This window comes from Typopeltis vanoorti, chromosome 13 (genome assembly GCF_054136105.1).
Source record: "Typopeltis vanoorti isolate ZY-2024b chromosome 13, IOZ_Tvanoo_1.0, whole genome shotgun sequence".
NCBI classification, from domain to species: Eukaryota; Metazoa; Arthropoda; class Arachnida; order Uropygi; family Thelyphonidae; genus Typopeltis; species Typopeltis vanoorti.
This window is the reverse complement of record NC_143561.1, coordinates 63,315,689-63,328,900: the sequence shown is the minus strand read 5'-3', so window position 1 is coordinate 63,328,900 and position 13,212 is coordinate 63,315,689. Positions and strand designations below refer to the sequence as shown.

General features: G+C 34.7%; 1 protein-coding gene across 1 annotated transcript in view; it reads right to left on the bottom strand.

Annotated features, from left to right (window-relative positions):
- Positions 1-13,212, bottom strand: part of LOC150100219 (telomerase protein component 1-like) — a 1,179,105-nt gene that overhangs the window by 238,868 nt on the left and 927,025 nt on the right. The window contains exons 41-42 of the mRNA XM_090402391.1: positions 12,940-13,033; positions 2,253-2,381 (exon numbers count right to left, since the gene is read on the bottom strand). Coding sequence (XP_090258517.1) covers positions 2,253-2,381; positions 12,940-13,033 — 223 coding nt within the window. The remainder of the gene's footprint in view (positions 1-2,252; positions 2,382-12,939; positions 13,034-13,212) is intronic.

Sequence of the window (13,212 nt, the reverse complement as noted above, 5' to 3'; positions counted from 1 at the left end):
TAAGGTAAGGGCCGCTACCCATACCGTTTTCGACCTTTATTGAGGTCTCGTCAGTGGGAGGCAGACCCAGAAGTGGTGATACTAAAGCAGAAGCAATAGGAGAGGTCATATTTACCTATATGAGTTGCCAACAGGTGTACCACCTTTTTATTAAATTACTCTGGATTTACAGAAAGATTTTGGAAGTTCATTTTGCACTCGGTTAGACTATAATAAATTTAGTTTAATCCTTTATCCAAGTGTAAGCAAACAAAGTTTGTGCCTGAAAATATCTTCAGGACTGAGGTAAGGTGGTGCAACACTTTGGCAACTCGCAGCAAAGGTGGACCAAGCTCTCATCACTCCTTGTCTCAGTATCTCCCATAATGCAAAGCACATCTCCTTGCGGACAAAGGTTGTACACCCGTTGGCAACTCGTATAGGTAAATATGACTTCTCCTATTACTTCTGCCTTAGTATCACTGCTTCTGGGTCTGCCTCCCACTGACGAGAGCTCAATAAAGATCGAAACCGGTATGGGTAATGGCCCTTACCTTAATGCATAGCATTATACATGTCTGCAAGGAGATGTGCTTTGCATTATGGGAGATACTGAGACAAGGAATGATGAGAGCTTGGTCCACCTTTGCTGCGAGTTTACTTGAGTCTGGGAAAAACAGAACAGATTGTGATAAAGAGGAGGTGTCCTTATTGTTTGCTGTCAAACCTTAAAGGTGGCATAGGTATGACTGGTTGATTCAGGAATTATACTTGTATATAGTTGAGCATATTGGTGTTTGGTGTTTCATGTGAAGGATAGGTATGATCAGGGGCAGCTCGTGCATAGGCACTGCGGAACTGCAACACCCCCAATTTTTCTCAATATATAAATATATTTATTAATTTATTTATATTTGCTTGTAATATTTAATTTTATCATCAACAATCCTATACAATTCTCTTATTTTGTATAAAAAATAATAAAAATCCATCTTGTAGCACTTAGGAGGGCGAAGGACACTAGAAGCACTGTGTTTACCACAGTGTTGTATTGCTATGAGCGCAAGCATATACATGTCATATGCTTGCACTCGTTTTGCGAGCTATTAGCGTAATGCGGCACTGTCCGTCACGCAGTTCCACTTTTGTTTATATGCAGTTTGCACCAGTAGTAGTGTTCGTAGTGCTTATTGTGTTTACTCTGTCTCTTTAAATATTGGACATTACAATTAAAGACATAACATTTGTTATAATTTTTATTTTAGAACATTATTGGGATTATGATAATGGATTTTATTTTTAAGTAATTTTGAGTTATACCAAATTGTGTAATTTATCGATAATAAACAATATTTTTTCACGAAACAAAACAAGAAGAATATATTTTATATTTAAGTAATTTTGAATTATACCAAACTGTATAACTTTATCAATAATAAACAATATTTTTTCATGTTTAATTTTTTATCATAATTTTGATATTTAATCCAAACACATATACACATATACATACACACACACACACTGTACTTACAGTGTGTATGTATATTTCAAAAGTTGCAACACCCCGATGATTTCAAGCCATGAGCAGCCACTAAGTATGATTCAGGAAATATGCTCATAAATAGTTGGTAAAGGTGGACAGGAATAGAGATGTAATATAGTGTTTCACATGATGGATAGGAAGAGCAAGAGGGGAAGTTCTTTTGAGAACAATAAAGGAATTAAACCCAGTCAAGGTGGAGATGCAGGGGGAAATTTGAGATTGTATCATGTTAAGTGTGACACTGAGGTGTTCAGAATGAGATATTTTAGTGGCTGTATTCAGTCTTGGCAATTAATTATTTATAATAACAAAAAATGCATAGACAAACCAGATCTTCAACAAGATGAATGTAACAATTATGAGTAATTTTAATTATGGTAATTGACCGAAATGCCAAGATAGCATCAAGAAGACAGAAAAAAAAAATCTTAAGTTTCTGAAGGACAACAATTGCTTATGTCTGTGTATATCCTAGTAAGGGTAAGGAATCTTTGGCTGATTCTACATATATAATGATTGTAGCCAATTTTTATGAAGAGTTCTTTCATTAAAGATTCTTTAGTAGAAAGGAAAATGAAAATTTTCAGTCCATAGAAAGCACTATGGTTATTGTAGAAGAAAAAAAATTATGAATAGCATATTCGAAAATTAGTTTTACATAATAAAAATTCATATATGTATATCTCAATTTTTCTTATTATTCTTGAAAAACAAACAATGGGCTTACCAACAAATTTAATGAACAAAAGCAAGCTGTTATTCGATTATCATGACAATAGAACAAACAATGTTTTTCACACAGAGGTTTACTTGAAGTTTGTGGCCAGTCTGACAATCCACTCCATACTTTTATCAACTAAAAAAAAAGAAATATTTGCAAATTAAAACAACTATGTATACTAGTAGTGTTATCAAAGAGTTATATAATTAAGGCAATTTATTATTTAATTATGAATAACATGCCAAGTAATAGAATCAACAGGCATGAAGTACAAAAAAAAATTTAGATTTCATATTATTATAGTTTTCTTGAATGACACTGCTGTTCATACAAGTGTCATTATTAATTAACAACAACGTGTAATTTTACATAACAATAAGCAAAAATGTAATGTCATCAATTTATATTACACACAGAGGTTTATGTTAGATAAGATAAAACATGCAAGTGAACTGTAATGCTGGATTTAAAAAAAAAAAAAGAAAGAGAGAGAAAGTATTTTCTGGTTTACAGAATTCAGTTAAAATAGTGACTAAATCTTCAATAACTCCTCTGCATTAATTTCTATTATTGGTTCACTAATGAATGTACAAAAGTCATAAAATATAGGTCTACATTTGTAAATTTACTAGGGAAAAAAAAAACAAAACATGCTTATTAAATAAACTATTAATCATATGCAGACTTCTGTGAGGAAAGGATATATGTGGAAGTACAAGGCTAGTGATTATGACAAGCTAAGAAAACAGCTTTGAGCTACAGCATAGAACGAGGAGTCGAGTGGTGAGGAAATAAATGCTGCTTGGGAGCTGACCAAGAAATGCATAACAGCATCAATGTGTGAATGAATTCCTAAAGGTCAAAAGGCTTAACAAGGTAGGTGTAAAATGAATAAGTATGAAATGAGGGGTTTAAGTATGAAATCTGGAAGAAAAAAAGCATTGGAGACAGTACAAGATGAATAATGGTAATAATCAGTTACATGAAAAGTATAAAGAACAAGCAAGGAGAGTGACTCAGTTATTAAGGACAACAAAACTACAGTATGAGCAGAAATTAGCAATCAGGTGAAGAAAAACCATAGAATTTTCAGATAATATGTGTGGCACGTAGAAGGAATAATCATTATGGTAAGATTATGTTAATGGATGAAAATAGTAGAATGGTAATGGCTGTAGAAGACACTGTTGAGGTATTCAGTGATCAATTTATAAGGATGTTCCATCCACATCAGGATTAATTCAAGAGAAACCTAAGTGTAGAGGACATAGGAGACAATGGCTTGATTGTGAGAGAGGAGGAAGTATTTGAGGAAATAAATAAGCTCGATGTCAATAAGGTAATAGGATTTGATGGCATATCACCACGTGTCTTAATTGAATTGGCAGTAGCATTCCATTCCAATTTAATAAATCTTAAAACATCATAGGTTACAAGGGAATGGAAAGAATGTAAAATTATTCCACTGCATACAGTGGTAATAAGATTGGTGAGAAATAGGATACAGAAGTAGGTTGATAACAACAGTATTCTCTGTTGTTATCAACATAAGTTTCTTAAAGGTCATGTTTTACTAACTTACTTATGTACTATAACAAAGAAATGCATATACAGTGGTATACTTAAATTTTGCAAAACCTTCTGATAGACTGCCAGACAACAATCTGTTAAATAAATTGAAACAGATGGGACTAGAAAACAGACTTCTTGATTGAGTCAATAACTGCCTATCAGATAGGTATCAGAAAGATACATGGGGATCCAGTATCCTGAAAGGTCACTAGTGGTGTCAGGGGGTTAGTTTTGGGACCACTGTTGTTCAATTTGAATAGTAACGATATCGGGATGGGTTCAACTGGTGATTTGCAGCTATTTGCATCTGCAAACAAAATTGGAGAGAGCTTTTATTTATTCATATGGAGTTCCCCCCGTTTCTCAACCATCTCTTAGAACTGGTTGTGCCCTCTTAGTGAGGGATTAGGTATGTATTTTATGACTGTAAATCTCTGTCTGTTCACAGGCCGGTTTGCCTGTTCTAATGGATGAAAAACCTGAGTCTGCCTCCACATGAGAATGGCTAACTCACCTTTAGTCGAATGACATGAGAAACCAAATAAAGGTTTCTCATGTCATGAACGAGAACTGAGCTCAGGACGAAGTCCTTTGGTCTTTCTGACCAAAGGGCTTCGTCTATACCAACTGAGCCATGGAGGCTCCTATGCTGATCATCCCATACATGCATTCACTACTACTACTACTTCCAATAGCCATTCTCCCTGTCCACCCATTTCCCTCTTCCTCTTGCACATTCTCACACTACTATTACTACTTCCTTTGCTGAGGAATTAAGCCTTTCTATTCCATGTCCCTTATCTTTCACTCAACTTCTTTTTTTGGATCTCTCGCTTGCATCTCACACCGCACTTCCATGTAGCAAATTTTCTCTAGTTCACTAAAGTCATTCAAATGCAATCAATCACATTCGTATAATTCCATTCTTCCCTGAAACATGTGCAACACACATCCACAAACTACACTCTGTTTTCCTCACACAGTTCTGCCAGCATACCATTCATGATTCTCACTGTCCATCTACACATCCACAAACTGCACTACCTTTTCCTCACACAGCTCTGCCAGCATACCATTCATGATTCTCACTGTCCATCTCAATTCATCATTGTCAAATCTTGGCAATATACTGACAACCTTTTCAACTATAATGTTATCTTCCACTCTAAGTCACTTGTTCCCACAACCACCACCATGTACTCTTTGGCTCGTTTCCTCCTCATATCCATAGCATGAATTATCTTGGTTATTCTCCTTCCTTGATAGCAGTCTTTCAATTCTTTCACTCTATCATTAACCAATCCTCTAACAATGGAATGTCAATACGCTGCTATTCTCAAGTCATTCATTACTTCTTTTTCTCTCATTCTATTCTTTTGCACTCTTTCCTTTGTTTCCACTAAACATCTTAATATCACCCCACATATTCTTGATTTGATTTTTTATTCCGAACAACTCTTTCTTCCAATCAATCATTCTGGCAAGTCACACTCCATTGCTCTTGCAATCTTACTATCTCTCATCCTGCTGCAACTTTCTTCCATTTCCTCATCCCTCTTCCTTTTATTTCGATATCACTTACTTTTGTTTCTTCATTCTTGTGTTCTTTCACTCCCTCAGTCTTACTAGCTTTTGTTCTGTTTATGCTTCTGTCCAATTCATTGACACTAACATTCTTGCCTTCGGTCTGTTTTACATACGCTGATAACTAATAGTCTAAAAAAATATCACTCTTTCTACAAATCAATATCTTCTGTTATCTTCTATTCAGTCTCCCACAAATACATCTTTCACATTTCACCATTCATATATATTGCTCATGACATCAAACCATATTTCATTCGTACTGCCATTATAAGGTACCTGAGGTAAATAAGGCCCGTTTAAAAAAAAATCATATTTACGGTAATTTGCGCCAGTTTGGTTTCTTACACACACACACACACACACACACACACACACACACACACACACACACACACACACACACACACACACACACACACACACACAGGACACAATACAATGGCAAATCAGTGGCGGCATATTATCTAGTGACTGTATCATGTCAGTTTGACCTAGACCTTTGTGGGAGGTGGTTGTGTCTTCCCGTTTAATAATATTATGCCGCAATAATTCATAAGTTTTAATTTAAAAAAAATTGTTCTTTTTACATTATTTTTACATTTAAATTGTTCTTTCAACATTCAGTTTTATGATAAAAAATGTTTTAATTGATTTGAATTCATATTTTACATGAAAATAGATGTTATGTAATCTAGTTCACAGTGGTTAATAAGACTCACTAAATTTGTTGATGGGCCTCATTAAACTGCTATAATTTATATAGTAGCATTATATATAATTATATATAATTTTATATCAAGAGATTATATATAATTTATATATAATCTCCTGGAGTGATTTTATTTTTTGGTGATTGCTCATAATAGTTACTTATTTTATTGCTAAAGGCCTCTGAAAATGTCAGAAGTTAAGAAGAAATGAGGGGTCTTTGGACTGATGAAAGACTAGAAGCAGCTATGAAAGCTGTGCAAAAAGGACAACTATCACAACGTGCAGCATCAGAATGCTATGGATTACCTAGAAGAACATTGAAGAACCATTTAAAGACAGAGATGAAAAGATTAGGAAGAAATACTGTGCTAACAAAACAACAAGAGAAGAACTTGGTAGAAAGAATAGTAAAGTTTGCTTCAATTGGCGTCCCTTTAACTTCAACTTTTATATTTTGCAAACAAAATGAAATTAGGAATAACTTCAATAAAGAAAGTGGCCTCTCAGGAAAAGATTGGTAGAAGTTATTTTTAAAGAGAAACGCAACAATTTCTAAACATAAAGTTCAATATTTGAATCCTGCTTGAGCTGTAAGAACATGTCCTAATCCTCCATCTTGTCATTCAGATAACTCCGATGATGAGATTCCATTGGCAAATCTAAAAACAAAGAACTCTTTAAAGTCATCGTTTCAGGAGTTAATGCCAATGCCAAATTATGCAGTTGTAAAGGCAACCACGAAGCAAAGCTTTTAAATTATAAGGGCCAGAGAGTGACCAAAGATCTTTTCGAAGAAAAGGATAGTAAGAAAGAGAAGGCTGCCAATAAAAAACAGGACGAATCCCCCCAAAAAATTAAGGGACAAAGAGTGTCAAAAGAGAGGTGCTATTGCCGTGGATGCAGAGAAGAAAAGGTTGCTGATATGAGGCAATGCACACGGTGTCTTAAATGGTACCATGAAGAATGTGTTGGTCTCACCAAAGAAGAATGTGGCATATTTATATGCCCTTATGACTGTTCTTAAGCTAATAATTATGATTAAAATTAATAATAATTTAAAAAAAAATTATTATTATTATTGGCGACTCCAAGGAGTCCTTAGACTCATCGAGGGAGGCCCTAAACATCATGTCCATCGCAACCATTTGACATTCACACAGTATCTATCATACTTTGCCTTGAACTCATTCACTGTCACAGCACCCACAACAGACTCAGGCAGCTTATTACACTCATTCACCAATCTAAAAGTAAAAAACCCAGCTCTAACACCCTTATTAACCACACTCTTGCCCAGCTTCCATGGATGTCCCCTAGTCATCCCACCACCAGTCCTGTTCTCAAAAATATCCTCTGAATTAATCCTATAGAAACCCTTCAACAATTTGAATGTCTCAATCATTATCTCCCCTTTTCTGCCTATCAACCAATTCCTGCAACCCACAAATCTTCAACCAGTTTTCATAAGGTTCATTCCATAGACCTGCTATCATCTTGGTCACTCGCCACTGGATCCTCTCAACCTCCTCCCCATCAAGAAGAAACCTAGGTGACCAGATCTGAGCACAGTAATCTAGATGGGGTCTTATCAAGGCTCGATACAGAGGAACAATAACTTGCTTATCACTGCTCATCAAAGTATTCGTCAACATCCAAGTGATTTGATGAGCTGATTTAGACACTTTTGTGATGTGTCCCCTAAACTTCAACTCCCTGTCCACCAACACTCCAAGTCCCTGGCCACATCAATCTCCTGGAGTACAGTTCCACCAATATGATATACTGCTGCTAATCTTTTCACCCTAAAATGCATAACCTTACATTTTTCCACATTAAATTGACACCCATTCTCCTTAGCAGACCACCAATCTATCCAAATGATCCTGCAAAATTTTGACATCTTCTGCATTCACTATTGCCCTACCCAACTTAGCATCATCAGCGGATAAATGAACCGTTCCTCTCTGATCCTTTCCTATATCATTAATGAACAAATTAAACAGCAGTGGTCCAAGAACAGAACCCTGCGGCACACCATTAGTCACACGCCGTCTTTTGGACTCTACTCCTGAGTAAACTACTCTCTAGTATCTCTCCATCAACTACCCTCCTATCCATCTCACCAACCCTATATCCATTCTCATATATTGCAGTTTATGGATTAGACTTCCGTGTGGTATCCTGTCAAAGGATTAGCCAGGTCCAACAGTATCACTGTAAACCCATTACCCTTATCCAGTTCAGCCGCCACTGTGTTATAAAACTTGAGCACGTTACTGAGGCATGATCTACCCTTCACAAAATCATGATGACCCCATACAGTATCTCATTTTCATCAATCCATTCCTGTATTTTTTCCTTGACTACTTTCTCCAAGACTTTGATAATGACTCCTGATATGCTGATTGATCGGTAATTTGCAACAGTAGTCTTGGATCTCCTTTATGCAGTGGAACTATTTTCCCCTCTTTCCACCCCTTCGGGACTAAACGAGACCCGAGACTCAGATTAAACAATAAAGTCAAGGGCACTGACAATTCTTTAGCCGCTTCACATATGATCAGTGCTGATATACCATCCAATCCCACAGATGTATTCACATTAAGGTTCAGCAATAGACTATTCACCTCCATTTCATTCATCACAATTCCCATATAAACTAATGGTTCCTTCATTCCTTCAATTGTTATATTCGTTTTTAAATATTTAATTTTGTTCAAGGGCTTTATTAATCTACTATGGTTTAATAAGGCCCACTCAAGGTGTTTTTTAAAGACTTGGTTAAAATATAAATTAAAAAATAAATTAAAATATAAAATATAATATAAAATATAATATAAAATATAAATATAATATAAAATATAAATATAAAAATACTGCAAGAATTGTTCTTATTTGTGTTTTTTTTAAATTAGTGATAATACAAAATTTAATATGAACACTGTTGTTTCAATTAATCTAAACAATTGTCTAACTTATTCAAATTTTAAATAAGGTGGGCCTTATTTGCCTCAGGTACTATATTCCATTAAAGGTAAGATGCAAAATTTCAAATAAAAGAAGTCAAGTAAAAAATCCACAAAAGCCAAGAATCATGCAGGTCAATATAATATTGCTCAAAATTAAGCAATATTATTAAAACGCAAGCAATTTTGCCAATTATTACACAAAATCACACTTATCTTTTCCAAAGCCATTTACCAACAACAGCTTGAATATATGATCCTCTCTCAGAGATTCGTTCCAATAACTTTTTCACAGAAGTTTGTTTCTGCATTATTCTTTATTTTCATGGGTGTTGCTTCACTGAAATGATCATTACTATTTCTCTGCTTTCCTTGAATCATGCAAGAATGTGACAGCCACTGATCAACACTAATACACAATTCAACTTGAAATTTACAGAATTAACTTCTCATAACCTTTCTTCAGTCTATTTGCCTGTGTTGCTTGGAATATCTTGCTCATACCACTTTTCTCGATGAATACAATCCCTAGCTTTTCAAGAAGCATGTTAGATTCTTAACCTTCATTTTCTCTAATCAACCCCCCCCCCCAACACACACAGCACTGCTGTGTCACAGGTGTTGTGAACTCGTGTATGTGGAGTTGATATAGAAAAAATTTATATATTATTCACATAGTTCAGCCACATTAAATGATGTGGACTAAAGAAGATTAGGATGTGCAGCTCAAAATGTTGCATGTAGTAGGAACAGAACTATTAGCTGAAATTGGAAAACCTGCTGCTATGCTTTTCATCTGTTCATAAAGTTTTCTTTTTTTCCTGGAAAAGTAAATTACAATGCATTCATGATATGTGGAGGGAAATGTTTAATAGTTCTTGGATATATGCAATGGAGAACTCATAGAACAAGTAAAACATTTCAGCTACTTAGGCACAATTTTTAGTGAAGATGGTAAGTTAAATATGGAAATAGACAACAGAATCAACAAAGCTGGTATGGTAGGAAGTCAATTGAATAAATTTATATGGAATAAGAGAGAAATTAGCCAAAACACTAAATTAGCTGTATATAAGACAGTGTTTAAGCCAATTTTAACTTATGGATCTCAGAACTGGGTTAGAAGTGCAACACTTGACCAAAGACTAGAGACTGCAGATATGAAAGTCCTGAGAAAGATTAGGGGCATGAACAGGTGGCATCAATGGCAATATCATATTAAAAATGAGAAACATTAAAGATATCAATGTTTCTGCCTGTCAACTGAATAAATTTATATGGAATAAGAGAGAAGTTAGTCAAAATTCTAAAGTAGCTGTATACAAGACAGTGTTCAAACCAATTTTAACTTATGGATCTGAGAGCTGGGTTAGAAATAAAACACTTGAACGAAGACTAGAGACCACAGATATGAGAGTCCTGAGAAAGATAAGGGTGGCAGATGGCATCAGTGGAAACATCATATTAAAAACAAGGATGTTAGGAAAGAACATAGCACCGATGGCATCCAGGAATGTCTTAGCAGAGCTAATCTCAGGTGGTATGGTCACGTAAAACAAGTGTTCTCTGCCAGGTTGGCAGGAAAAGACTCAGAGGAAGCCCAAGACATAGATGGATTGATACAGTAAAAAGTGCCTTAGAAGACAGAAGTATAAGATCTGATAATGTTGAAGTCTGGACAGATAAAAGATTGATTCGGAGGAAAATTGTTGATAGGAAGTTAGTAATGATGTAAATTTTTCATGTAGTACTATCATAATATCCTGTGCAACCCATGAGGGTACATGTCAGGAATTTGATGATGATATATAATGAGATGTTCCATAAACCTCTGTCAATTTTATTGGAATATCCATTATAAGAATCTGTTTTTGGAACAAAAGATGACATTTGATATATGCGCACTTCCATAGCGCAATTGGAAATATGATGGTATGTTGCACCCTTTCATTGGAATAGGCCTAAGTTCAATTCTCGTCATGACAGGAGGAATCTATATATGGGTTTTTTCAATTGAAGGTGAGTCAGATGATCTCATACAGATGTTGCAAGTTTTTTCTCCTGGAAACTCAGATTTTTCATCCTGTATATAGACAAATCAGCCTTCAGGACACACACACAGGCACAATTTACAGACAAAAAAAATACTGGTGTTAGTAGTAGGCCGTAGATGGCACATAGGAGTAGATGATGGAGATGGATGGAAGAGGTGGAGATGGAGAGTTGTAGAGTAGGTGCCCTCCCTTGATGAGTCTTTGGATTCCTTGGAGGTGTCATGAAATAATAATAATAAATGATACCATTAACAAATGATAAGTTATTTTTTTCGCCTTTAGACAAAAAGAAAACTTATCATTTGTTAATGGCAGCCAGAAATCTTAGTATCAAAATGATATTTTTTTTTACTCAACAAACATGCAGTCAGATTTTTGTATAAAGTGGATTTTTTGTAGAATTAAAAACTTATTATACTTTTGTGGAGAGTGTGAAAATAATACATATAGGAGATAATAGCACTAACAATTTTGAGGAGATAAAAGTAATGCATTGCTTCTATTAGCTGCTTTCCCGGCTGTGGAGGGGAGGGACTTTAGGTGGTTGATTTGTTTATCAGATGAGATCTGCTAGCATACAGATATATGCAATTTTTCACAGCCTTCTTTGAACACAAAGTTGACAGGATCTCATCAAGTAATTACAGTACTCATCTTAGCAAACTCCTAAGGACCAGACAAATTGCTGTTATAGTGGATAGTTTGCTGCAGAGAATTTCTATTCACACAGCATTGTGTTTGTTGGGCTTTAGTCAGAATTTTTTTTTTTTTTTTTTCAGTAATTTCTTCTTGTTATTATTATTAACATTCAACCTCCATAGAGTCAGAGACTCATCGTGGGAGATAAGAAAGAGCTCCGGAAGATAAGTGTTATTATTATTATTCAGGCCTGGCAGTGTTTCATAAATTTTAGGATTTTGTTATTTATTTTTGATCGAGTGATTTTTGGTGTGAAATTCTGTCAGATTTATTAGTCTAAATTGCTGTTTTAAATATCACACAATGGCAGTCACAAGGTCAACCACGTGGACGAAGACCAGTGCAACTAGGCAAATGCCACGAAAGTCAAATAGCATTGCCAATTTTCTTATAGTGCAAGTTTATCATAAAGGCGTTTGATACAGAGAGAGAGAGAGAGAGTCAATTGTAACTGACTGAAATAACTAAAACCATTATTTCATAAAGAATTCATTAGAAGTTTTCAACATGTCATATTTGAGTAAAATTGCTTGATTAATCAACCAATTTTGTTCAGATTTCTTCATATTACATGAACACAGAGCATATATGAAATGGATATAACAAAATTATGCATATCACTGTACATGTTCAAAGTTATTCAGAACAGATTAACTCTCAACTTGAAATTTCCTGGAAATTGAATATAATTTCCAACCTTAATGTATTCCTTGACCCCCCCCCCCATCACACACTTACTGCAATAGCATAGCAATAATAAGAAAAATTTTCTATAAGCCTTTTTATTCTCCCAAGAAAATGTGTAATGCTCATGTTTTGATCCATACCCAGAAATAAGTATGCTGCCAGTCTTCCCTTTCATCAGCATGATTAGGCATGTCATTTCTGTGTTGATATAAGAAAAAAAAAGTGATGCTCCTGGCCCAAGCTAGTATTTATTGAATGCATTTCGGAGGCTATAAATAATATGCAAGACTATAAGAATATGCAGACATCTAGTCATAATATCATTTTAAAATGAAATAATGCAAATTATCTTAGTAATTCCAAATTAAATTAACTTTTTATGATCAGTAGATAAAAACAAAAATTAATAAAAATTACTTTATCAGATCCTGCACTAAGAATATGACCTGGATTATTTACAGATCCAAATGTTGTTACTGCTCCATCATGAATGGATAGTAAAGTGTTACACCTGTTTAATGGAAATATATGTTATTAATTTTATCTGTTCTTACTATAATCATTATATTTATACAGAGAAATAAGGTGCACAATAAATTTCAACCAATGTGTTACAGGTGTGGGCAGTGGAAAAAAAAAAGAAAGAAAAAATGATTGCATACTAACATTTTAATATTATTAACATCAGAC